Genomic DNA, 23,749 nt, shown 5'->3' with positions numbered 1-23,749 from the left:
CTCTTGAGGATTTAGTGTGAAGCAAAAAGAGCTGGAGTCGTGCAGGTGGCGGGTATGCTGCTGAGGACATACTGGGCACACGTTAAAGTCAACATCAGGTTCAAGTTGAGGTGTAACAGCACTGTGTCAGAACAAAACTTCTGAGGTGCAAGAGATTTCAACCCAATGTATGTAATCATTCTTATAAAAGTCAAAAGTTTGACATCACTGTGCAGATACAGTGACCGCTCATTGTGATCTCCTGTATGACTGCTCTTGTGGTCACTTGGCTGCAGCTTTGTCGTAAGAAACAGATGCCCCCTTTCCACTAAGAACAGGAGAGAAGTCAGAGATTTCTTGCTGTTACATTTTCTTGCACTTTTTCTTTTCTTCATTCTCTATAGATTCCTTATTATGTCTGGATCAAAGGTGATTCAATCATGGATATTGTATATGATTTGGTAATTTTTCTGCTTATGAAATGTTTAAGTGGAAAAGCTGATGTTCTTCCTTCACAAAATTCATTTTCATTAGATGTGAATTCCCAAAAACAATTTCTTCTTGAAAGATTCATAAACTAAATGGGATTAAGTTCCAAAAATTAAACATAATTCTTAAAGATTATTCTATTTGATAAAATGAATGCAAAATAGACATCGAACCAACTGACAAATATAAGAGTTATGATTTAATCAAATCTCTATTATTCTGCCTTGGATTATTGAAAATTGTTTAACACGTATTGGCTCATAAAGATTATAATATTCTTCCTTGAAGTTATCTAGCTAACATTCTCACTCAGTATTCTTTTTAACACTCAGTCTTTTTCCCAATTTATTTGCTATTTTATTTTTTTAATATATATTTTTTTAGTTTTAGGTGGACACAATATCTTTATTTTGTTTGTATGTGGTGCTGAGAATCAAACCCAGTGCCCCGCACATGCTAGGCGAGTGCGCTACCACTTGAGCCACATCCCCAGCTCCTATATGCTATTTTTAAATGTTTAATTGTTTTTGAACACTGTTACAATTTGGAAATTCCCCCCAAAGCTCCTGTGTTGATGAAGGAACATTCAGAGGTGAAATGATGAGATTATGACAGCTGTAACCTAATCAGTCCATCCCAATTTGAATGGACTGACTGCAATGGTAACTATAAGTGAGATGTGGTTAGAGAAGGTGGGTCCTGGGGGCTGCCCTGGAAGTGTTCCTCCTCCCCACTCCCCCCCCCCATTTCCCGGTGGTCATGAATGGAGCCGTGCTCCTCAGCCAAATCCTTTCACCATGACATTCTGTCTCACCTTGGACCCGGAGTAGTGGGCAGCCCACCATGGACTGAACTTCTGAAACTTTGAGCCAAAATAAACTTTTCCTCGTCTAGGTTGCTTTTGTCAGGTACTTTGGTGACAGTGATAAAAAACTGACACAAACATAAAAACAGCAGTTTTCACAACCATCATTCATTACTGTGTCACGTTAGCCTTATAAAACTAAATGTACATATATGGTTTCACTGGCTGATAACTTTAATATATGAAGCATAAAAGAGATTTTCCCCTTAGTTTATCTAGACATTTATAGTGAGGATCATCTATTAATAAATCTAGATAACAGGTATTGTATATGTTGCTGATATTAACATTCTAAGTACACACAATGATGACCTTGTGTAACCATGACTGTGGACCAGGCATGGGCTCATGTGATGCTGAAGTATGCCTTCAGCTATTTTGACTTCCAAAAGCTAAGGTTGAAGGTCAATTCCTAGATTTGAAGCTGAAGATAAAGACCAAAGTCAAACTTTGATAGATTCTCTATACACACATATAGGTAAATACAGAGAGTCCTCAGCTTAATAAGGTTCCACTTGGGATTTTTTTTTTTTTTACTTTGCAATGGTGTGAAATCAATATGAATTCAGTAGAAACCATACTTTAAATTTCCAGTTTTGATATTTTTCCCTGGCTGGTGACAGACAGTTTGATACTCTTTTAAAGTATAACACAGTGGCAGTGAGGTGAAGTTCTCAGCCAGCATATGAGATAGTCAATGTCTTCTTATGCAGTAGGCCTTGTGTTAGATGATTTTGGCCAATTCTATGGGTTTTAAGTGCATTTAAGGTGGGTAAGGCATATTAACTCATTTTGACTTACGATATTTCAATTTACAATGGATTTATAGGGTTGTAACCCCATTGTAATTTAAGGAAGATCTGTGTACATATACCTGTATGCATATATGTTCCTGTCTACCTCCAGCTGCCTCAAAGAAGGGAATTTAGGACCTGGGAATGAGAACTGGGAAACAAATATAATGATAATGCTATGTATATTTATAATATATTATAAATTTACACACACACACACACATATATATATATATACTTGAAGTTAGAAGAAAGTATTTTGAATGTATTCACCATAAAAAAATGATAAATGTTTGAGCAGATAAATGTTTACCATGATTTGAACATTTCACAACGTATACATGTATGGAAACATCACATGGTGTCCCATAAATATACACAATTTTTATGTGTCAGTTAAAAATAATTTTAAAAGAAAAGAATAAGAGACTTGCTTTTTAACTGTATCTACTATATACTTTTGTACTGTTTTGTTTTGATTTTTAACCCTGAATTTCAGTATTCCAAAAGGGGAGCTTCCAGCAGAGAAATGACACCCAGTTCTATCAACTGATGGGTCATGTATCTGGGTTCAGAGCCCCAGCAATTCCTGAGACTTGGGGGAGTTTATCCACTCAGCTCTCCCAGGAAGACATGTCCCTAGGTCCCTGTGTGAGGCTGATGATAGATTCATTGTCCTCCAATTTTCCAGATGAACCACCCCTGTTTTTATGTCTATGGCCAAAATTTCCTTCAGAGGATTAAACTAAGTACACTCCCACCAGTAGTGAATTCTCGTTTTATTATTACTAACCCTGGTAGTTACCACTGATGGGTACTTATAACCTAGCAGCCTTCACTTCTGGGAATGCCTCCTAAAGACAAGATATATGTATAAGGTCTGTTTTAGTCAGTTTTTCCATTGCTGTGACTAAAAGACCAGAACAACTGTAGAAGAGGAAAATTTTCTGGGAGCTCACAGTTTCAGAGACTGAGGTCCATGGAAGGCCCGCTCCACTCCTCGGGGCTCCAGATGAGGCTGAGCATCATGGCAGGAGAGTGTGTCAGAGGGAGGCAGCTCACATGGTGATCAGAAAGCAGAGACTTCACTCTCCAGATACAAATATATACCCCAAAGCCACGCCCCCATGCCCACCTCCTCCAGCCACACTCTACCGGCCTTCAGTTACCACTCAGCGAATCCCTATCAGGGGATTAATTCAGATTGGGTTATGATTCTTAAAAACCCAATCATTTCTCCTCCGAACCTTCTTGCATTGTCTCACACAAGAGCTTTTGGGAGATACCTCACATCCAATCCATAACAAGGTCCCTAATAGTATACTTTGGTAAAGGAATTTTTGAAACAAGTGAGAATGGTTTAAATAAATTATGACAAATTTATGTAGCAGGAGGCTACATTTATATAATAGAGAATAAATTTAAGTAAGAGAATGAATACTCTTATGTAATGAAATTTATATAATGCCTAGGATTTTTAACCATTATGCCAACATTTTAAAAGTAAATCAGTGATGTAAATAAATGAAACATATAAAAATTGAACTTTCTCTCAAGTTCTCTCAAGAAGAGAGAAAGGGCAGCAGCAGAAAGGGTTCCTGGGGTTTCCAGAGGAATTTTTAAACAATGTAAGTATATAAAGTTATGGGTTAAAATAAAAATAAAGCCATACACACAGTCTGTATTAATTTTATAAAATATTTTCAAACTCATATATAACTGTAGAAAAAGTTGTGAAAAGAACGTAGTAGAATAATGATGATAGTTTTCTCAGTTAGATATCAGGATATTAATATTTTCTTTTTATTAGGTTTATGCTTTTGTTTTCCAAGATTATTTCTTCTCCTCCTCCCCATTCCTCTCCCTCTTGCTCTTCTTTTTACTTACAAAGAGAGGTGCATGTTGCATGGTGCCTGTTCCCATCTTGACTGCAGCCTGCCTGTCATGGCTGGGAGCATATACGCATTTCTGTCCTCCAAAATTCTTTATTTAACATGTACCATGGTCATAATCAGGGTGAAATTATTTTAAAGAGGTTTTTATTCCTTTCTTCCCTAATAGTCACTCCAACATTTAGTTGGTAACAAGATCTCAGAGACTTATTCTTCTGATGTTGTCTCTCCCATGATAAAAATATTATAAATACATATTACAAAGTTATGATTAAGACTAAATGCAGGGTTTCTGTTGCTATCCTTATACAGAGGCTCATGCTCTAATCAAGTGGTTAACGATGATTACATTTCCTTTCCTTGTGTTCTTTTTGTTTTTCCTGTTGCTGATGATTATCCATCTGACTGTTGAATGGAGGAGGAGGAGAGAGGGAGGGGATGAAGCAAAGGATGCTGGGGCGATTGTCAAAGTTGTTTCTTGATCCAGGGGGTTGTTACAAAGGTGTTGGCCCTATGTCCACTAACTATACTTTCATATGGTTTTTCTGTGCTTTAGTTTATCCACAAAACCAAATGTTTAGATAAATCATGAAACAAGAACAAAACTTGAAGGTCTAGCTTATGCGTGGATCTCCATCTTCCTCATACCTACTCCCTTCAATTTTTGATTCATTCTGAAATCCCTCGGGTATTTAGGTTTGACCCACATCCACTCTTAACAGATGACTGCTGTCACTCCATCTGCTTTCTGTCTTTATGTACAGTTGGCCCCCTCTGTTCACAAGTTCTACATCCACAGAGCCAACCAACAACCGATGGAACATATTTCAAAAAATTACAGCTGTACTGAAATGCAGACATTTTTTTCTAGTCATTTTTCCCTTATCGACATAGCACAACAACTAATTTATATAGATTTACATTGCATTAGGCATTATAAGTAATCTAGAGATGATTTAATATATATGAAGGATGTGCATAACTTATTTGCAAATACTACTCCATTTTACATAAGGGACTGGAGCATCCACATATTTTGGTAGCCGTGTGTATGTGTGTGTGGTGGGGGTGTTCTGGAGCTAATTCCCTGAGAATACTGAAGGACAACTGCACTGTGATACGGGATTATAGTTACATCTTAGCTTTATTGAAAACAGTGACATAACTTTTGTGTGTTTTATTCTGTTTTGGGGGATTTTGAAAAAAAATGGAAGAAATATCTTCACAACATCATTTAAAATTCCTAAGTCTCTGCCTTAGATTTTTGTATAATCGTGGTAAGATTTCTATAACCTCCATTCTCTAAATTTTCTGCAACGAATATGTATGGCTTTAATAATAAGAAAATGCTCGCTCGCTCGCTCTCTCTCTCTCTCTCTCTCAACACAAAACTGTCCAAGAAGGCCTGGAGCTCTAGATCCTGCATCTGCCTCTGGTAGAGGAAGCCCACTTGCCTTTCACACTCAGACCACCACACCCTCCTTTTCCAGAAGCACTCTGAGGGTCCTTAATTCTGGGACAGAGCTGGTTACTAAAGTCTTTGGCAACCATGCCAGCTCATCTGCATACAGTGTGGAGCCTCTCAATAGATTCTGAATGGTCATGCTTTTCAAAGCCTGTGTTTCCAGAAAATTTAGTGTGTGTTTGTGTGTGTGTTTGAGTGCGTGTGTGTATTGCCAAAGGTTTACATTCCCATTGATGCCATTCCAACAATAGGTGGTGGGCATTCCCTAGGAATTCTCATGACTATACATAAACTTTCTAGTCCTTAAGACTTAACATACCCTGAATGCCCTGAGAGGTGGACACCTGGACCCTATATCCTATAACACTTTTGAACTTCTTTGGCTGCCAACAGGCCCAAAGGAATCGGAGATCCCAGGATCTAAAATGTCCCCACTGCCCCCTATCAGCTCTGGAAGCTAACAGGAAATAGCAATCCCAAAGCAGCAGATATTCACATTTCCTGAGGTTTCTCTGATTGGGCTCCCCTTGGGCTCTGGGGATGCCGCCCATTTCTGTCTCAGGTAAGCAGGAAGACCTCCAGGAAGGCTCTGTTCCTCCCCCTCCTCTACTTCAGGCACCTTCAAGCTTCAAGTGCTTCTGCCTCCACTCCCAAGAGCCTCCACTTCCTCCAACCCTCAGATCATAGGCTTTATAGCCCATCTACAATTAGATTCTGCTGGGAATCTTAGGAGAATTGATCCAGCCAATTAAGTTAGGAAATTGCTCTCTAAATTTAACATGTCCATCAATCTCATCCAAAATGGCAGCATTGATTTGGTGGGCTGAAGCTTTAAGGTTATTTTTATTTAATCCAACAGAAACTACATTAGGCTTCCCCCACTTCACAGGTTTACTCGCTTCCCAATTTGGTTTTATTAAGCTCAGCACTGAAGCTAAAATAACCCTCATCAATACTTTCCTGCAGGATTCCCCCATCTCCACCCTGGAGATATTGCCAGGAAAAGCTGCTGAGGTAACACGCATAAATCTCTCCTGTCACTTGCCTTTGGTGTGCTCTGTGTCCCCATTTGTGAATTTGTTTATTCCCAACCTCTTTTTCAAAAAAAGGATTAGGACAATATGTGTGCATGTGTACATAAACCCACATATGGAAAGATATCCCCTATTAAAGTCACACTCTACTTGGGTCATTTCCTCCACCTTGAGAAGCCATCTGTTACCCCGGAGCATTGTTCTAATGGCCAGGACCATGCCAAGAGGGGCCCACACACATATGCGCAAAGACAGAGTTACATTTGGAGACTGGATATCATCTTTAATTAATAATGCCACAGTCCAACATCCTTTCTGTTGCTGTAGCAGATGGTGACTGTGTGTGCGCACATGCGCTTGTGTGTGTGTGTGTGTGTGTGTGTGTTCCTGAAGAGATGAGGGGCCAGCATAGACTCCCAAGCAGGTCTCAGCTAACGACTCTGCTTAGCAGCAACTGGAAGATGATCTCTATAGGGACACAAAGGCCAGACTTTGCCTCTTATGGTATTGAGCCTTCCTTCCTCCCAGGCCAACCTTTTGTTTCTTCTGGGCAAGGCTGAGACCTGTACTAGGTCAGGTTAAAGGGCTTCTCAGAAAAGACCAGCCTCTGGTTCCCAGTTCTTACTGCCTCTGACCAGAGGAATATCCCTGGGTGAAATACAAATAGCTAGGCCAAGGCAGACCACCTGGGCCAGCACTGGTCCCCTATGTCATACTGGGGCAGCACCACAATGGTCCAGCACTGGGCAGAGATCCAGAGCTACTGGGCCATTTGATAAGTTCTTTTCAGAGACAATCTGAATGTAGACAAGGCCTTTCTTCCGGCCAGCCACAGAGGGTCAGACTTGGCTGTGACAGCCACTGGAAGTCATTTCCAACCCAACCCCAACCCAACAGCCTGCCCTCCTGACACTGCCATCTCCACTCTTCTCAATTCCTCACATGCCCAGTAGGTCTGTAGCTCAAACATGGCAGGGGAGGGTCATCATGATGGTGGTCACAAGGAGGCCATGAGAGACCTGGGCTAAGCTGGATCTGCAGCCATGTGCCGGCCCTGAAGCCAGCCCTCTCCCCCATGGTCACCGCCAGCCAAGGCTCTCTGAAGCCAGATTGGATCCCCACAGGCCAGGCAACAAGTTCTTGGCCTAGTGCAGAGGGAGAAAACCAAAGTGGCTCCACGGTCCCATCTCCACTGCTCTGTGCCTTGGGAAGGCAAGGAGCCCAAGTCCCAGGATGGTAGGATCAGCTGTTGGGGAAGCACCGCTGTCCAGGTGAGGCCTCAGGCCGGAAGCTGGGCTTGTTCAGCGGGCTGGGGTAGTAGGTGGTCGTGTATACATTGGTCTGCTGTAGTGGGTAGAAGTTGGCTCTGTCATCAGGGATCAGGTTATTTTTGTTCAGGGTCTGTGGGAAGAAGAAATCAGAGAGAAAGGGGTTAGGGGAGAGGTAGGGAAGGGAACAGGCCAGGGCCAGGGGTCCAGGAGTCAGCTGGTGAAGAAACATTCCAGATGCTGAGGCAGTGCTCCCTCATGCCAACATGCCCCCCACTGTCCACCCCGTCATGCCCAGCTCAAGGATAGGACCACTGTTCCCTTCACCCTGGCTTCTGCTACTACCAGAAGGCTCCGCACCTTGAACTCCATGGGAGTGTATTTCTCATTCTTGGGGGTGCCCCCACCCTTGTAGTGCAGGTGATTGGGGGTGGCAGGATGGACGAGTGTGGACTCCTGAGACTGACGCTGGCAGTGCTGGCAAGACAGGTACACCGCCAAGGTCAGGAGCCCAGAGCCCAGGAAGCAGGAAACGCCGGTGGCCACCAGGTGGATAAGACTGAACCCTGGAGAAGGACAGGCAGGTGGTAAGAAAAGGACCACTGTGAAGAAGAGAGATTCCTGACTATCTCCTGAGAGTGGAAATAGCAATAAGAGGCTCTGGGACACAAAGGAAAGAAAGGATTTTGAGGCCAGAGCCAAAGGAAACAGGGGAGCCTCTTCCCCAGGAAAATCTGTGGCTTGAGTCAGACATGGCAACCAGAAGATCGGGGGATGGATAACTTTCTTAGGTATAGACTGATGATGGCCTCCCAGATGAGGAGCATGGCTGGAACTACCCAGGTCTCCCTGCACACAGCCTGGAAGTAGTGGGCCTGACTGTCTGAAGTGGGAGGTAGGAAGAATCCAGGCTTTGGAGTGGGGAGGAGGAATAGAAGTATGTGTCATGAGTGGCTCCTTTTACCTCCACAGCTGGCGGCCTCCTCCACACTGGAGGCAGGCAGGATTACTGCAGGAAGACAAGTGGAGAAAGTGTTAGGGCAAAGTGGAGAGAGACAGGCTCCCTCCTGGGCTGGGTGTGGCTCTGGGAGGACCCCTGGGTCAGCACTAAAGTGCAGGAATGGGCCTCCCTTTGCCACTCCACAGACCTCTTCTCTACAAGGGCTGGCCTGTTCACTAGCTATGTAGTGCCAGAGCCCCAGGTGTGTGCACCAGGCAAGAGGTGAGTCTCTGGGTATTTCATCTTGCTCCAGGACATACCCTAGCCCAGGACACAGTCGTCAGACTGGGAACTTGGGAGCTTGGGGAAGGAAAGGCTGGTCTGAAGGTTTTGGCATAAGAACCTACCAGGAATTTCGCTGTAGGGACAGGGGCGACTCTGGCTGCTGTTTCCAGCACAGGCATTGGGCCCTGGAACAAGCTCCTCACAGTGCCGGCTTCGGCTTTGGGCTCCATCTTCGGTGCATATACCCCACTCAGACCATGGTGACCAGCCTTCTGTGGGTTGTTTGGGATGCAGTTGAATGCCCCAGGAACCACTGCTGGGGATCAGAGGCTCCATGGTGCTCCCCAACCCCGGCCAGATGTACCCAGTACCTGGGCAGGCCTGTGTGGCACATAGTGCCTCCTCCGTGTGCAGCCCGAGACAGATGTCCTCACCTGGAGAGGGAGCAGGGCTGGTGCAGGAACGTGTGCGCTGATAGTGCCCCCCACCGCAGGAGGCTGAGCATTGGGACCACGAGGTCCAGCAGGACCAGGCACCCCGCACTGCAAGTGGATGGCATGTGTGAGGGAGGCACGGAGGCACCCTGGGCCACAATGACTTCCACCTCCACCTCTACCCCACCCTATCCCCACTCAACAGGCACTCTTAGGGTACACATGTGGCAGGGGAAATGCAGGCAGTAGCAGAGACAACCTGAGGGAGAGAAACCAGCTCCACCTTATCTGTCTAACCAATTAGGGGAGAGGAAAAAGTGAGGCCGAGTAAGAAAAGGCCCCACTTCACTGAAGTATCCTCTATATTCATGGACAAAGCAAAAAATACTCTAGTGGCCCTTGCACAGGATTGGCAGGAAAAAGAAGTGACCCGGGGCATGGGGTTCCCAGGTAGTCCTGAGCCTCCAGGGCCACGGAGTTTCCCTGGTGGAGGATTTCGATACGCCAAAGGCTCCTTCCTCAAGATTACCTGGGCAAGCCTGCGGGTTGCAGTCCTGGTACTCAGCGGCGTCGCCCACGCAGGGCAGGCCTCCATTGCGGGGCTCCGGGTTGGTGCACGTTCTCTTGCGGACGCGAAAGCCCAGCTCGCAGTCCCGGGAGCAGGACGACCAGGGGCCCCAGGCAGCCCAGCCCCCGCTCAGCGAGTGTGGGGACGTGCTCCCGCTGCGCAGGAGATCCTCCACCAGGGCTGGGGAGGGCCGCGGGCCTCAGCGATGCGGGCGCCGACAACCGGGCCACCCGCTCCAGTCCCCGGGCCTTCCCCGGGCTCCCGCTCCCGACCTCCCCGACCCGCCCCCGATGCTCCGCGGGCCGGGAGGTGGGGCGGAGGGCGCGGGGCTGTACCGTCGGTGTCGCAGGCTCCGGAGCCGTCCGCTGGGCAGGTCCTCGTCTCAGTCCTCCTCCTGCCAAGCTGCAGGCCGTGGGGGTCAGGCAGGGGAGCGCGGCACGTGAAGCGGAAGCGCTGCTCCTGCCGCGCCCCGCCCTGCGTCACGTTCACGGGCAGCCAAGGGGTCCACGGGGTGTTGCGCCGCACTTCTGGACAGCCCTCGGGGTTGCAGGTCTTGAATTCCTTTGGAATCGGGGTGGTTTCAGAGCCCTGCAGCCCCCAGGCCTGCCCTGCCCTGGGGTTCCAGGCCACGCGGCCTACCCACGCCCCTCACCCCTCTCCCCGGCCCTCACCACACCACAGCCTGGGCAGGAGTTGCCATTCTCGCAGGCCCGACGGCGCGACTGCACACCGCCCCCGCAGTTGTTGCTGCACTTGCTCCAGGAGCCCCAGGAGGCCCAGAAGATGGGCACTGGGCAAGGGGTGTTTTCATTGCAGAACCTGGGGAAGAGGGGGAGGAGTCATCACCCTAAGGAGGGGTACTGCCACCCCTGACAAGGTGTCACTTGGGAGATTGGCAAGGAAAAGAGTACCCTGGGGTCACCCAGAAATTCCAGGCCACTTTGTAGCAGGCCCAGAAAGTGTGGGACCTCAGGGCAGTCGGTCTTCTGATCTCCCTGACCATCCGCTAGCTCACCGCTCCTCCCGGCCCTTGCCCACGCAGATGCGGCCCCCGTGGCGGGGTGCAGGGTTGCTGCAACTTCGCTGGCGGACCTGGAAGCCGATCCCACAGGATGTGCTGCACTGTGCCCATGAAGACCACGGGGTCCATGCCCCATTCCTGGTAGAGTGACATGGGACAGAAATAGATGCACCTCTTGAGCCCTAGCTACTTAGATCTGGTCCACATCTGGTATGGAATTTGTATTTTCATCAGGAGGGACCAGATGGTGACAGAAAATATCAGCTCTTAACCAGGCTGATACCCATTCATCCGTTTCTTCATTCATGCCACAAACATGTATTGAGAACCTTCTATAACCTGGATCCTACCCATGGAGGCCAAAGGACTCACTCTGTAAGAAGGTCCCAGTCACCTTTCCCGTATGCAGTTGTCCTTTCACCCTTCTTAATTGGTCAGTCCTTGCACTCCAACCCAAAATCTCACCCCTGTTCTGCACTCACATGCTTGGCTCCAACCTCAGACACTACTCACTATTGTCCAGTGATCACTGGGCTCCTTATCTTTCAAGTAAGCTGGACAACTGTATTCCTACCTCTTAAGGTTGCTGTGAGCCGTTAAATTAGTGAACATATATGAAATAGTTATTTTAAGAGTTCCCAAAATAATAGGTTCATTATTATAACCATTTTATGGAGTCCCCAGATACCAGGCAGTTGCAAGCTCTTTACATACATTATCTCCTTTAACCTTCTCAACAACTCTTCGTGAGGTACTGTAACCCTCACTTAGAGAAACTCAAATTGGTTAGGTGGCTGGCCAAGGTCACATCTCTAGACCATATAGTCCAGGATTGCCACCATCTCATCCTGTCCCTCAAGTTTGGGATAGCAAGACCCACTGAGGCTAACCTGTCTGGGAGGGACTCCCATGCCTGGGCAGCCTTCCTCTTTGCATCAAGAGATACCACAAGGTAAAAACTTCCCTCCCACTGTTATGGAAAATTCCCCAGAGTTCGTGTTTCCTGCCTCAGACATTAGTCATCTGTTCAGTTCCTGGCACTGCCCGGCAGAGGTTTTTGTCCCTTAGTGCAAGCAGTTGGATGGGGATGCCCCTTATCTCCCATTCTTTCCACCCAAGTTGAAGGCCAACACCATGCAACCCCTATCCTTTCATACCTGGAACAGTTGGCGATGTGGATGGCTGGACCCAGGCAGCTGAGGCCCCCACAGCGGGGCCGGGGGGAGTCACAGGATCGGGCCCGGCACTGGCAAGAGCCTGAGTTGTCTCCATCTAAATGCTCACATGGTTGCCATGGTGACCATGGACCAAAGCCCCCATCCCGTGTCACATTCCGCACCTGCAGACTCACAGAAGGGGAAGGACCCCTGTCACAGGAGGCAGGGGCAGGAAGGTTTGAGATCCCAGGGCACTTGGGGAATACTGATGGGAGTCAAAGTCTAGATTGAGGGACGAGGGCTGAGGTGGAGGGGGGCACAAAGGGGTTCTCACAGGACAGGCTGTGATGTTCTGGGTCCAGAGGCTCATGTTGGAACTGTCCTCCAGTGTGCTGCAACGTTGCTGCTTCCCATCCCAGCCGCAGTATGGGTCCCGTGCCCCCAGGCATGCCCTGCCAGACGGAGGTGCTGACACTTAGGTCCACTGACTTCCCAGCCTCAGTTGCATCTCAAGAATATGCCTGGACAACCCCCCCTGAGCACCTCTTTCCATGCAGTTCCTTCCTTGATATCTAGTAAATTCCCTGTGCACTCTGTGTCAGGCATCATTTTAAGCACTTTACAAGCATGAATTAATTTAATGCAGCAACTCAGTGATGCAGGCCAATTACCATCCCCACGTTGTATAGAGGAAGCCCAGAGAAATGACCACTAACTCAAACTCTCCAGAGACAGCACACTTAACCAAAAGACTATATTACTTTCCTTGAGGACAGGTGCTTCATATTCCCCATATAGGGCCGCAGGAATAGACATGGGTAATAAAATCCAAAAAGGTGGTGCCTCCCTGTGAGATGCTCTGACTAAGAGAAGACCTTAAAGTGTTCTTGACCCTGGCTCACATGAGAACTACCCAACGTGCTTTTTGAAAATACTGGTACTGGAGGCCATCCCAAACAGGAATCTCTACAAAGGGGTGGCTTTTAAAAGCTCCCTGGCCAATTCTAAGCATAGTAAGCCCAACTGAGCATCAGGACCCATACACAACTTTTTTGTTGTACAAAAAGAGGGGAAAAGAGGTGACCACACATATTATTCATGGTGGAATTGAGACCATGCTTCCCAACCACACTTCTCCCTTCACACTCCTGCCTCCCAGCTGCAGATTACGTCTAATTTCACACACTGAGTGAATATGGATCCATCCTTCAAAACACTGCAGAGTCAGGGAATACCTGGGTGTAGTCCAGGGTCACCTGGAGCTCTTCAGTGGCAGAAAGCAGAGTTCAGGGTTTTAGCATCATAAGAAGGTGCTCAGCTGCCAGGAAGGACAGCTCACCCTTCCTTGGCCCCAGGGCAAGTCTCTAGCAGTGGCCCAGGAAAGATAATGGTTCCCACATCAATGTGTGTCCTAGATGCTTCCACTTCTCATGTCCTAGGGTTCCTTTCTTCCTTTTCTTCTGAATTATTTAAGGCAATGTATCCTTTACATTTTTTTAGCAAGAATTTTAAATTCCTGCTAGTAGGACTTCAAGGAGTAGAAAAAAGAGACTATGAGGATTATGGAGTCAGGATTTGCTGTCCATTAGCATGTAAAGAGAGTAGAAGATCCTGGATCCAGAAAGAAGTTCCTTCCAAACTCCCAGAGAGCTCACTCCAACCTGTGGCTTTGAGTCTCTGCTCCCTGGCTGACATTTGGACCAAAAACACTGCTAGCAAATTCAACTGATCAGCACTCAGTCAAGCCTTTGCCAGTTTATTTCCCTTAGCCTCCAAAGGCAGTGACAAACTTGAGAGGCAGCTGATGTGACACTTTATAACCAAATAAGTTAACTGGGCAAAACAGAATTAGCCATGATTTGTGATGAGTAATAATAACAAAGAAGATTCTCTTCATCAAAAAACAAATATCTCCCAGCAGAGAAAATGACTAAGGGCAAAAAATTTTGAATAGGCTTATATAAGACAAAAGCAAATGATTCTGTAGGAACCCAGCGTGTCTCCTGCTACTTCTTCCTCTAGAGTCTCACCACTTTTAGAGCAGTAGTTCCCAAGCCTTGACTGCAAATTGGAATTTCCTGAGCATCTTTTAAAATGCTTAAGCAAACAAAACAAGCCCGCCTGAATCTGGGCCCTTTAGACTGGAAGAGGCCCAGGCATTAGACTCTTTTAAACTCCCCAGGTGATTGCAATGAATAGCCATGGAATAGCCTGAACGGCTGGTCCAGGCACACTTTTGTCAGAGCCCAAAATGAAGTGCCTTGTTTTTCCAATCCCTGACAATAGGAAATGAAGGAAAGAAAAAGTAGAGTAGGCACTGCCCCAGCCTAGGTCCTCTCACCCTCTTGGTCTTTCCTTTCTCTGTAGTCTCAGACAAGAAAGGGAGACCACAGGAACAGCAGCCTGCTCTACCCCTGCCCCTGCTCCTGGCATCCTGTGGGCCTTTGAGACGCCCCAGGGACCAGGGCCTGAGGTCTTTTCCTGTGGAAACTAAACAGAATGACTGCCTCCTTGGCTCAGGTAGATCCACATTCACTGTTTTTGGCCAAAGGCCACTTTAAAGCTGACAAAACAGAGGACACTCTTAAGAAAAAGCTCCAAGCAGAAGAGAGTTGAAGCGTGTCTCTGACTGTAGAAAGGGGAGGTGATTTAGAGTTCTTTTCATAAAAGGAGCCATCAGGCCAGTAATGTGTCACCACGCCTTCTTTACTGCACCATCTCCAGCAGCCGTTGCAAAAGGGAACAGGTTCATTGCATGGGCTCACAGGCAGGACAGAGATGGATGGTGGACATTGTAAGCAATCAGATTCCAGCTCCTCTAGCAATAGCCGCACGGGGGGAGCTGTCCAAGGTAGAAACGGCACCCTGAGGCTGTGAGCAAGTGGTCCTTACTTAAGACTGTAGAGGAATGGGGCCTGGTCAGGAGAAGATGCCCTCCGAGTGTGGGCCTCTGCTGCCCTCACAGAGCAGGCTGAGGGGACCTATGAATGAACTTGGGTAGAGGATCCCCTCTCCCAAGGGCAGGGAGAAAGGCCTGCCAGAAGGAGGAAGGAGTCATAGATGCTTAAAACGTCCACTTTATAGACTCCCACATTCCCCCTGCTCCTCCTCATGTGAGCCCTGGTCCTCTCTGGCCAGTCCCTTGTCTTGGCTGTGCCCCGTGGGGCTGAGATTTGCCCCAATGAAAGGAAGCAGTTGGAGATAAGCCCCTGGATTCTGGGCAGAGGAGGGGGCCCACCAGCACCTCTGCTTACCCCCCTCATCCTCCTGCTAGTCTTGGAAGGAATGAGGAAACAAGCATGAAATAGCGATCCTAGGACACAGTAAAACCCTGTGATATGCACCCCATGATAGCGCACATTCGGATAAACTGTGATTGGCAGTTGGCTCCCAGACATCTGGAGTGCACAGCCTGGTGGCTGCATGTCCTTGCTTGGGTCATTTTATTAACCTTGCAGTAATATGAATTGCTTTTTATAGTCTGTGGACCAAACTTAGAGTTTTATGCCACGGTTTTCATCATATACTTCAAGGACTTCTATCCCAAACTCAGGAAACCAGATAGGACAGCAATGTCCAACTCTGAACTGATTGTCTGCCATGTTCTCCAGGATAGGAGTGCATCAGGCCCCATACACAACCTCCCCATCTCCTCAAAGAAGAGCATGAGTGGGGAAATGGCCCAGCAATTCCCTTCCTCTTTCCACTGCGACACCAGACTTTATGTCTGGGTTAGAGCCACACTAGTTCACTGGGGACGTCCATCTGCCCCATGATGGTGCTGCTCACTCCTGTCTGATCCATCCTTGTAAAACACCTTTCTGGGCAGCCTGGGGCTCCACCCTCTGTTCCATGACCACCTCAGTGCCCACAGCCACAGGATTCAAGTCCAAATCCTCCCTTGATGTTCTCAGCTGGCCTCAATCCACTTTTCAGTCCTATTTCTCACATCTCTCCTGCACCAACCTCCTTTTAGGCCAAATAATTAGCCAGCAGAAAGATCCGTCCTGTGCGGAAGGCCATTTTGTGCCTTCAACTGGGTGAGGAGGATTCCTGGTGGAACATAAAACATACTGGGGCACTGGGTTTGTGTTGTGGGATTTACAACCTCTTGGAAAACAAGATGCATGTGAAAAGTTTAATAACACAAAAGATGGGGGAATGCTGTCAAGCAGGTGACTTTTCACTCAAGGCCAGCGTCACAGACTCAATATCACATATTCAACATCACAGATTCTAAGACTTCAGAGAGCCCAGGAGGTTGGGGCTGGGGTACTCCTAAATGAGATTAGGGAGGTCAAAAATAGGAATAAATGTACTAGCCACCACTTATGATTTTCTAAACTAGGCACTTCATGAACACCAGTCTCAATCCTTAAAACAACTCTGCATCATGCACTCCATCAAATTTCCTGCCATTTTCCTGATGAGAGAGTCAGGGCTCAAAAAGGTTAAGTGACCCACTCGAGATCATACAATCAGTAGGTGATGGAGCTGTGATGGATCTCCAGGTGTGTCTAACTCCATCACAAATCCTTCCTAATACATCCTTCTCTCTCCATGTGACAGAGAAGGGCTGGGGTTCCTCTCCCTACCCAGATATCCAGAGCTTTGAGTGAAGCAAGTATTGGAGGCCCGTTCATCTTGTTTCCTCTCACACCAGCAGTTCTGCAAAGTGCCCTGAGCATGGTCGGACTTGGTAAATATGTGCTGTTTGGCTGATAGAGCCATGTGTGAGGGGCTTGGGGAGCCTGAGTGTGCCCACTGCCCTCCTGCTCCTTGGCTGCTTCCTCATGGCCATGCAGCCTCTTCCCCTGCCCTGCAGGCCTCTATCTAGCTTCCAGAACACTCCACCAGAACTGGAGAACAACCCTTGGCAGCATAGATACTATTTGTCTCCCAAATCTCAAGGACAGATGGCAGAGCTAGGAGGACTCTCTGTTGCAAAGGCCACAGAAAGTCCATGTGGCTGAGGCTATGCCAAGTCTTGACGCTCTCAAAAAGGAGGCTATGCACCCTAGGACAGCTTCACTTGGTTGGAGTCTGGAATGCATTTCCGTTTGGCTTCAATTTTCCCCTTAAAACTGGTGGCACTGTTGCCACATCTTTGACTCCACTTGAAGTTATGGTATGGAGACCCAATCTCAGAAGCAGTGGGAACCAAGGGGAACTCCTACAGGTGGTTTCTTACTTCCACCCACCACACCAGCCCTCTCTTCCTGTTCTAGGGAAGGAAGAGGGGTGAAGACTTGAGCTGACTCAAAGCATTATCTCCCATCTGCACCCACATCTGGGCGATAAGTACTGTGGTTTCAAAGATAAAGGTCTCTCTCTGAACTTCAGGGACTGAGAACAAATCAAGTGGTTTAGAGATGGCTGATGGGCTCTAACCATGGGGTTGCCAACAGGGGCAACAACATCCACCACAATTTGCTAAACAACTGCTTCCTGCAGTCAGTGATCGTTTTTTATGCAGTTATCCCAATTAACCCCCACAAGTTACTTTACAAGGTGGAAACTAAAGTACAGAAAGGTTAAGTAACTTGTCCAAAGGCACACACTGAAGACCTCGGAGATGTGATCCTAGATGGCCCAGACTCCCTTCTTAGCGCCATCTCCGAGGTGTGACTGGGAGGCCACCTCCCTCCTTCCCGCTGCTGGCTTACCCCTGACTGCGGTAGGCGGCGCACCTCTCCAGAGGGACCCGCAGGACTCCGTCGCTCAGCCCCACAAAAAGCGCTCGGGCGCTGTGCAGGATTCGCAGGCTGCGCAGGGGCTCTTGTCGCCCGGGAGGCAGCACGTGCAGCTCCTCCAGATAACAGCCACGGAGGCCACGGCTCACAGTGGACAGCGCCTTCAGGATGGTGCCTGACTCTGGGGGTCCAGAGGAAGGTGACCTTGAAGAATGGGGAACCTCGTAGCCCAGCCCTGCAACCACCTCCCCCACTTGCAGCCCAGGATGGGCGCGGCCAGCTCACCTGTGCCGATGTAGAGCACATGGTAGAGCGTGTCCTTGGCCTGTACGAGGTCCACCACCAGGTGTGAGAAGCGCACGCTGTCTTGAGTGACACAGGGCTCAGGTGTCACTGGCTGCACGGCCTCACTCATCAGGAACAGGCGCTGGGCATCCTGTAGGCTGCGCTCTGTGAGGTTCTCATTGGGGCCCGTCTCTGGCAGGGTGCCACACTGTCTCAAGGAACCAAGTAGCCAGGTCACATGTACCCAGCCCTGCCACAGGGCTGCCAAGATACTGTCTCCACACCCTTCCTCAGTGTAATCTAGGTGTGTTCCCAGCAGATGCTAATTCTCCAACACTCACCCACCCACCCCAGTCCCCGCCCTGCCCAGCCCCGGGTGACACCATTGAACCTATTATTGCTGCTGGGTCCCCTGACCTCTTTCCTGGGAAGAATGCCTCTTCTTTGGAACTAAGAGAAAATGAAGCTGGGAAATTGGTGAAGGAGGGACCAGAGAAAGGAGGGAGGCAAAGAAGTCTGAACTGTCTCAAAAGAAATCATTTGAGTGTGGACACGTGTCCTGTGATTTTATGCTTTCATAGATGCCTCTCCATCACATTGGGCCAAGCTTTATTTTCTCTCTTCTAAATCTCCATTAAAGTTCTTATGCCTTCTAATTCGAGCTAAAAGGAAACCACCTTTTATTAAGCACCTACTACCTTCCAGGCATATCAACCTTTGAACATATCTATGAGGCATTTCTATAGTGGCATTATTTCTAGTTACAGATAAGGAAAAAGAAACTCAAGGAGGTTGGGTGCTCTGCCCAGAGTCACACAGAGACAGGCTAGATCTGGGTCAGGAGCGTTGGACTGCAAAGCCTGAGGTCTTTCCCTGCTCCACACCATACCTGGGGCAGGGAGTTGGGTGGACATGAAAGTCAACCATCAGTAGTAGCCTCACCTGCCCACTTGTTTCCTCTTTTAATGACAGGATGGGGGGATGATCAACTATCCATGACTGGCCCTTACCCACTCCAGCACTCAGAGACCCTGTAGGCCTCCATACCCATGCTAGACACTCTATGAACAAACCCTAGCTCCAAATTCTGGCCACAGCTTGCTTGTGTAGTGCTCTCCTAGCCCCTGACACTTTGTAGAGCTGAGGTCCCACACCCTGCCTCTTGGGGGCAGGGTGAGAAGTGGTTCAGAGCAGGTCCCCACGCTCTACCTCTCACCCGCTCTCCCCTTCGCGCTCAGTCTGAGAGGTTACCTTCCTGTTAGGGAACCATCACGGACCCCAATGATGGGTATAGATCAGCAGAGACAGGGCTGGTGCTTGTCTGGGGTAAGCAGCTGGGTATTAGCTGGTAGTCTGGTGGGGGAAGCAGGGAGAAGTTGTACCTGGAAATTGGGGATGGGGTTGGCAATGGGGAGCCAGGCAGCCCTGGGATTCTCTTGGTAACGAAATGGGCCATTGAAAGCCTGGGAGATGGCACTGAGGTTGAAGGCGCAGACAGCAGAAGCGGCGATGCTGTTTCTGAAAGACAAGAGATGGTGGGAAGCTGCCCCCCCCCCCCCCGTGGACCCTAGCACCCTCCTGAAGTCACGCAGCCAGCTGTCATGCCCAGTCCCCTGGGCTTCGGAAGAACCTAGGATGAGCCTGGTGACTTCTGCAGCTTGGGAGTGTTACAGAAGGAGACGTGGTCCTCACACCCAACAATCCCTGGGGACAGTTCCACTGATAAGAGCACTGGCGGGTCCCTCTGGGCTACTTCTTCATCCCCTTCCCTTATCCAGTGGGAGGTGAAAGGACAATGAGTGGTTTTAAAATATTAGTCCCTGGCCCACAGTATAAAATATATTTTACATCACATCTTGCTATAATACCCACATCTACGTTAAAGTTTCATGAAATAATACTAACCCACACTAAATAGGTTATATTGAGCATTTTTTTAAGAGAGAGAGAATTTTTTTAATGTTTATTTTTTAGTTTTCGGCGGACACAACATCTTTATTTTATTTTTATGTGGTGCTGAGGATCGAACCCAGGGCCTCGTGCATGCCAGGCGAGCGCGCTACCGCTTGAGCCACATCCCCAGCCCTATATTGAGCATTTTTATTTTATTCTATTCTGCTTTTTTTTTTTTTTGGAGGGGGAGCAGGTACCAGGGATTGAACTCTGGGGCACTCGACCACTGAGCCACACCCCCAGCCCTATTTTGTATTTAATTTAGAGACAGGGTCTCACTGAGTTGCTTAGCACCTCACTTTTGCTGAGGCTGGCTTTGAACTCGTGATCCTCCTGCCTCAGCCTACCGAGCTGCTGTGATTACAGGCGTACACCACCTCACCCAGCACCTGCTTTATTTATTTATTAAATAGCTGGTTACCAATCCACTGGTTTATGCTGGAACTTGTGACACCCTGAGCCAAATGAGCTCTAAGACCCTTTCAGTCCCAGAATCACAGATATCCATGAGCATGGGATGAACAATACAGAGACGACACTGCTACACCAACCTGACCACTTCTAGTCTCTACACTTGGTCCCTGTCCCAAATGTGTCCATGTCCTTCCACCTCTGCCTGGTTCTAGCTGTCTTCCTGGCGGTCTCCCTATAACCTTTGTAGGCTCCTAATTCATTTGGCTTGCAAGTGCCAGAGCGAGCATTTCAAAAATGCACATCCAACTTTCTCCTTGCTTCCCTCAAACCCTTCAGTAACTTCTTGTCCTTAGGATAAAGATGGCAACCCTTAGTCTCCAAGGCTCTTAGGACAGAATCATCCCTGTCCTACCTCTAGCCTCCTCTCTTGTCTTTATCCCCTTTACTCTCAAAGCACCTGCCACACTATTCTCTGCTCAGTTCTAAAACATTTCTTCCCATCCCCAAACTTTGCGTGCATTATTCCCTGGGGCTGGAATGGTCTTCTCATCCCATCACTTCCTGTCACTTCCTACAGGAAGTCTTCCCTAGTGCTGCCTTACCTGCTGTTAAAGGCATTGCTGCATATTGCTCGTACTCTTTGGAGCCCAATATCCCTATTCAAATTGATTTCTTTAATATACATTACAGAGCCACCCCTGCCTGTGCTCACTGGTATCCAGTCCACACTGGGACAAGCCCCTGGCACGGAGGAGATGCACAATAAATAAACTATTTACAATCCACACTGACATCGTCATTTTTTCTTGATGCATCTCCAGCTGCTCATGGCTACTCACTCTCTGGTGCTGAGAGCTAGTCCGGTCCTGGTCAGCCAGTGAGAGCTATGCTATATGCCTGTCCTCCTGCCTCTGATTGGGTGGCCTCTCTACCTTTGTCCCTGCTTATTTTCTCAGACTGTCATTTCTGTGGCTAGCCTAGTCCCCATGCAAGGCCTGCTACCTTGCAAGCAGAAACCCCTCTGTGGCTCCCGGGTTTCTGACATCCTTACAGAGAACCCTGCACAGCATCCACTACAGCAAATATTGGCCTTGGTCTGGTGCCATTCATCACTCTCTGTGAAAACTACCTGATCTGTTAGTGCCTACTGGGAGTAGGAGGAGGGTCTCAAGATCTCTGTAAGGTCACCCTTCCTCACACCAAAGGAAGCAAAAGGGACTCCAAATCCCAGCCTGTGGTTTTCAGTGCAGTTTGGACAGAAAGTGATGGCGGGATTGTCAGGACACACTGCTGGCTGATTTAGCAAAGTCATGGAGTCCTAAGGTGAGAGGGGCCGTAGAGAATCTCTGCTGAGCCTCTCTGAGGGGCTACTGGGCCCTCCAGGGCCGCCACCCCCTCATCAAAGGCAGGATTCTTTTCTTTCATCACCAGCAAGTTCTCCCTCCACGAGTCATGCTCTGGCTCCTCTTGCTTTCTGCACATCTGGCCCAAACCTGCCCTTTTCAGCAACCCAGACCAAGGGCTAACCACTCCAGAGGCAGCAAACCGCAGAATCCTCAGAGGACCAGGTACAGCCACCCCACCTTATACATGAAGAGACAAGGACTCCAAGGGGCCTGTCTGAGCCCACCAGGCTGCAAAGTCAGGCCAGAGCTAGGCCCTGACATTGCAGGCAAGGGGCGGCAAGGGGCAGGGACTCACACGTTGGTGGTGAAGACCCCGTAGATGAGGTCCTGCTCTGGCAGGTGGAAGGCACTCTGCAGCTCATTGTAGTAGAAGGGGACCTCGCCCGGGCGGGAGCAATTGAGCCGTGCCTTCATGAATGTGGTCCAGGTGTCCTCCAGCAGGAAGCGGCCCCCCACGTCATTCTTGCACACGCGGGCCACCCGAGAGTACACGGTGCGCCCACAGTCATGCTCCACCGCGTTCTCCCGCAGGAAGAAGTATGCAAACAGCCCAATGTCATAGGCTGCCACAAAGTTTGGCTCTGGGGAATGAGGGGAGAGGAACAGGGGTGGGTGAGGCCAGCAGGAAAGAAGAGGGCAGAGTTGGGAAGACTCACCTACTTTGGTGTTCCCAGATGGGCATCCTGACACTATCCTCCCACCAGCTTGGTGACCCAACGGTTCTAATAATCTTGTTTCCACATCCAGTACAAAGCACAGCCATAATAATAGCTGTACAGTGGGTGCCAGTCAATATTCTAAGAACTTTATGTGGATTAACCCATTTAATTCTCATTATGATTTATGAGTAAGTATGAGAATTATCCCTATATTACACATGAGAATAACATGGTACAGAGAGGTTAAGTACTTGCTCAAGGCAACACAGCTAGTTAATGAAGAAGCAGGGATTCAATCCCAAGAAACAGGAAGTTCATATCACTCCTCCCCCAACAGGTTCTTTCCCATAACCACTTTTACTAGCCATTTCCTACATTCTCTCTTCCCTAATAGCCTGCCCTCCATCTATTCTTGTTCCTTGGACATCTGTGATTTCATCTGGGACCCATCTCCAATAAGCTCTGGTCTTTGGACAAACACCTGTCCTGTCCTGGGCCTCTTCCTTAATGAAGCAAGTGTGAGCCCATGCAGAGCTGTTAGGAGTGAGGAGGGAACCAGTCCTGGGGCTGCCTTACCATTGAGCCACTTGGAGTTATACTGGGCTGTGCGAAGTGGTGGCCCATTGCCCAGGCTGCGATAGATGGCCGGGTCCCGGCCTGAGAAGTCGATGACTGTGGCTGCGTAAAGCTCCCCCTGGGAGGAGATGACAGCTGTGGAGTTGTGGCGTGGGTCGTAGGGACAGCGGGCCACACCATTGATCTTCTCGATAGTCCGGCTGAGGTTCCCCACCTGGGGCCGATGGGAAGAAGGGGACACTTTTCCCTAAGGCCTGGGGCTGCCTGTTCTTTCCACCCCCGAGTTCTGCTTCCTCCTAGGTCCCTGGTCCTTCTGGCCTTCTCCCCTCCTCAGCATCCTTGTCACTGCCCACACCACAGTCCCTCTGAAGGAGCGGCCCTCACGGAGGGTGAGGTTCTGCCAGGAGCTCACCTGGACTAGCAGGTGCACCCTCCAAGGCAAGGCTGACAATAAAATAGAGGAGGCCCTGTTAAATTGGAATTTCAGATAAAGACTGAATGTTTTATAGTACTAATTTGTCCCAAATATTGCTAGGACATACTTATGCTAAGATATCATAAAATTCCTGAAA

At 48.5% G+C, this 23,749-nt stretch overlaps 1 protein-coding gene across 1 annotated transcript in view; it reads right to left on the bottom strand.

Annotated features, from left to right (window-relative positions):
• Positions 1–6,780: 6,780 nt before the first annotated feature.
• The window catches only part of Sema5b (semaphorin 5B), a 114,377-nt gene continuing 97,408 nt past the window's right edge, over positions 6,781–23,749 (bottom strand). Inside the window, exons 7-22 of the mRNA XM_071615811.1 lie at positions 23,178–23,391; positions 22,238–22,523; positions 19,552–19,687; positions 18,170–18,377; positions 17,858–18,065; positions 12,526–12,643; positions 12,192–12,373; positions 11,029–11,172; positions 10,685–10,832; positions 10,349–10,574; positions 9,975–10,193; positions 9,383–9,553; positions 9,134–9,283; positions 8,751–8,795; positions 8,147–8,352; positions 6,781–7,919 (exon numbers count right to left, since the gene is read on the bottom strand). Of these exons, the coding sequence (XP_071471912.1) occupies positions 7,761–7,919; positions 8,147–8,352; positions 8,751–8,795; positions 9,134–9,283; positions 9,383–9,553; positions 9,975–10,193; positions 10,349–10,574; positions 10,685–10,832; positions 11,029–11,172; positions 12,192–12,373; positions 12,526–12,643; positions 17,858–18,065; positions 18,170–18,377; positions 19,552–19,687; positions 22,238–22,523; positions 23,178–23,391 (2,820 nt within the window). The 3' untranslated portion in view covers positions 6,781–7,760. The remainder of the gene's footprint in view (positions 7,920–8,146; positions 8,353–8,750; positions 8,796–9,133; positions 9,284–9,382; positions 9,554–9,974; positions 10,194–10,348; positions 10,575–10,684; positions 10,833–11,028; positions 11,173–12,191; positions 12,374–12,525; positions 12,644–17,857; positions 18,066–18,169; positions 18,378–19,551; positions 19,688–22,237; positions 22,524–23,177; positions 23,392–23,749) is intronic.

The sequence above is a fragment of the Marmota flaviventris genome, chromosome 8 (assembly GCF_047511675.1).
Source record: "Marmota flaviventris isolate mMarFla1 chromosome 8, mMarFla1.hap1, whole genome shotgun sequence".
NCBI lineage: Eukaryota > Metazoa > Chordata > Mammalia > Rodentia > Sciuridae > Marmota > Marmota flaviventris.
The sequence above is the reverse complement of the archived record's forward strand: the minus strand, read 5'-3'. Positions and strand labels throughout refer to the sequence as shown.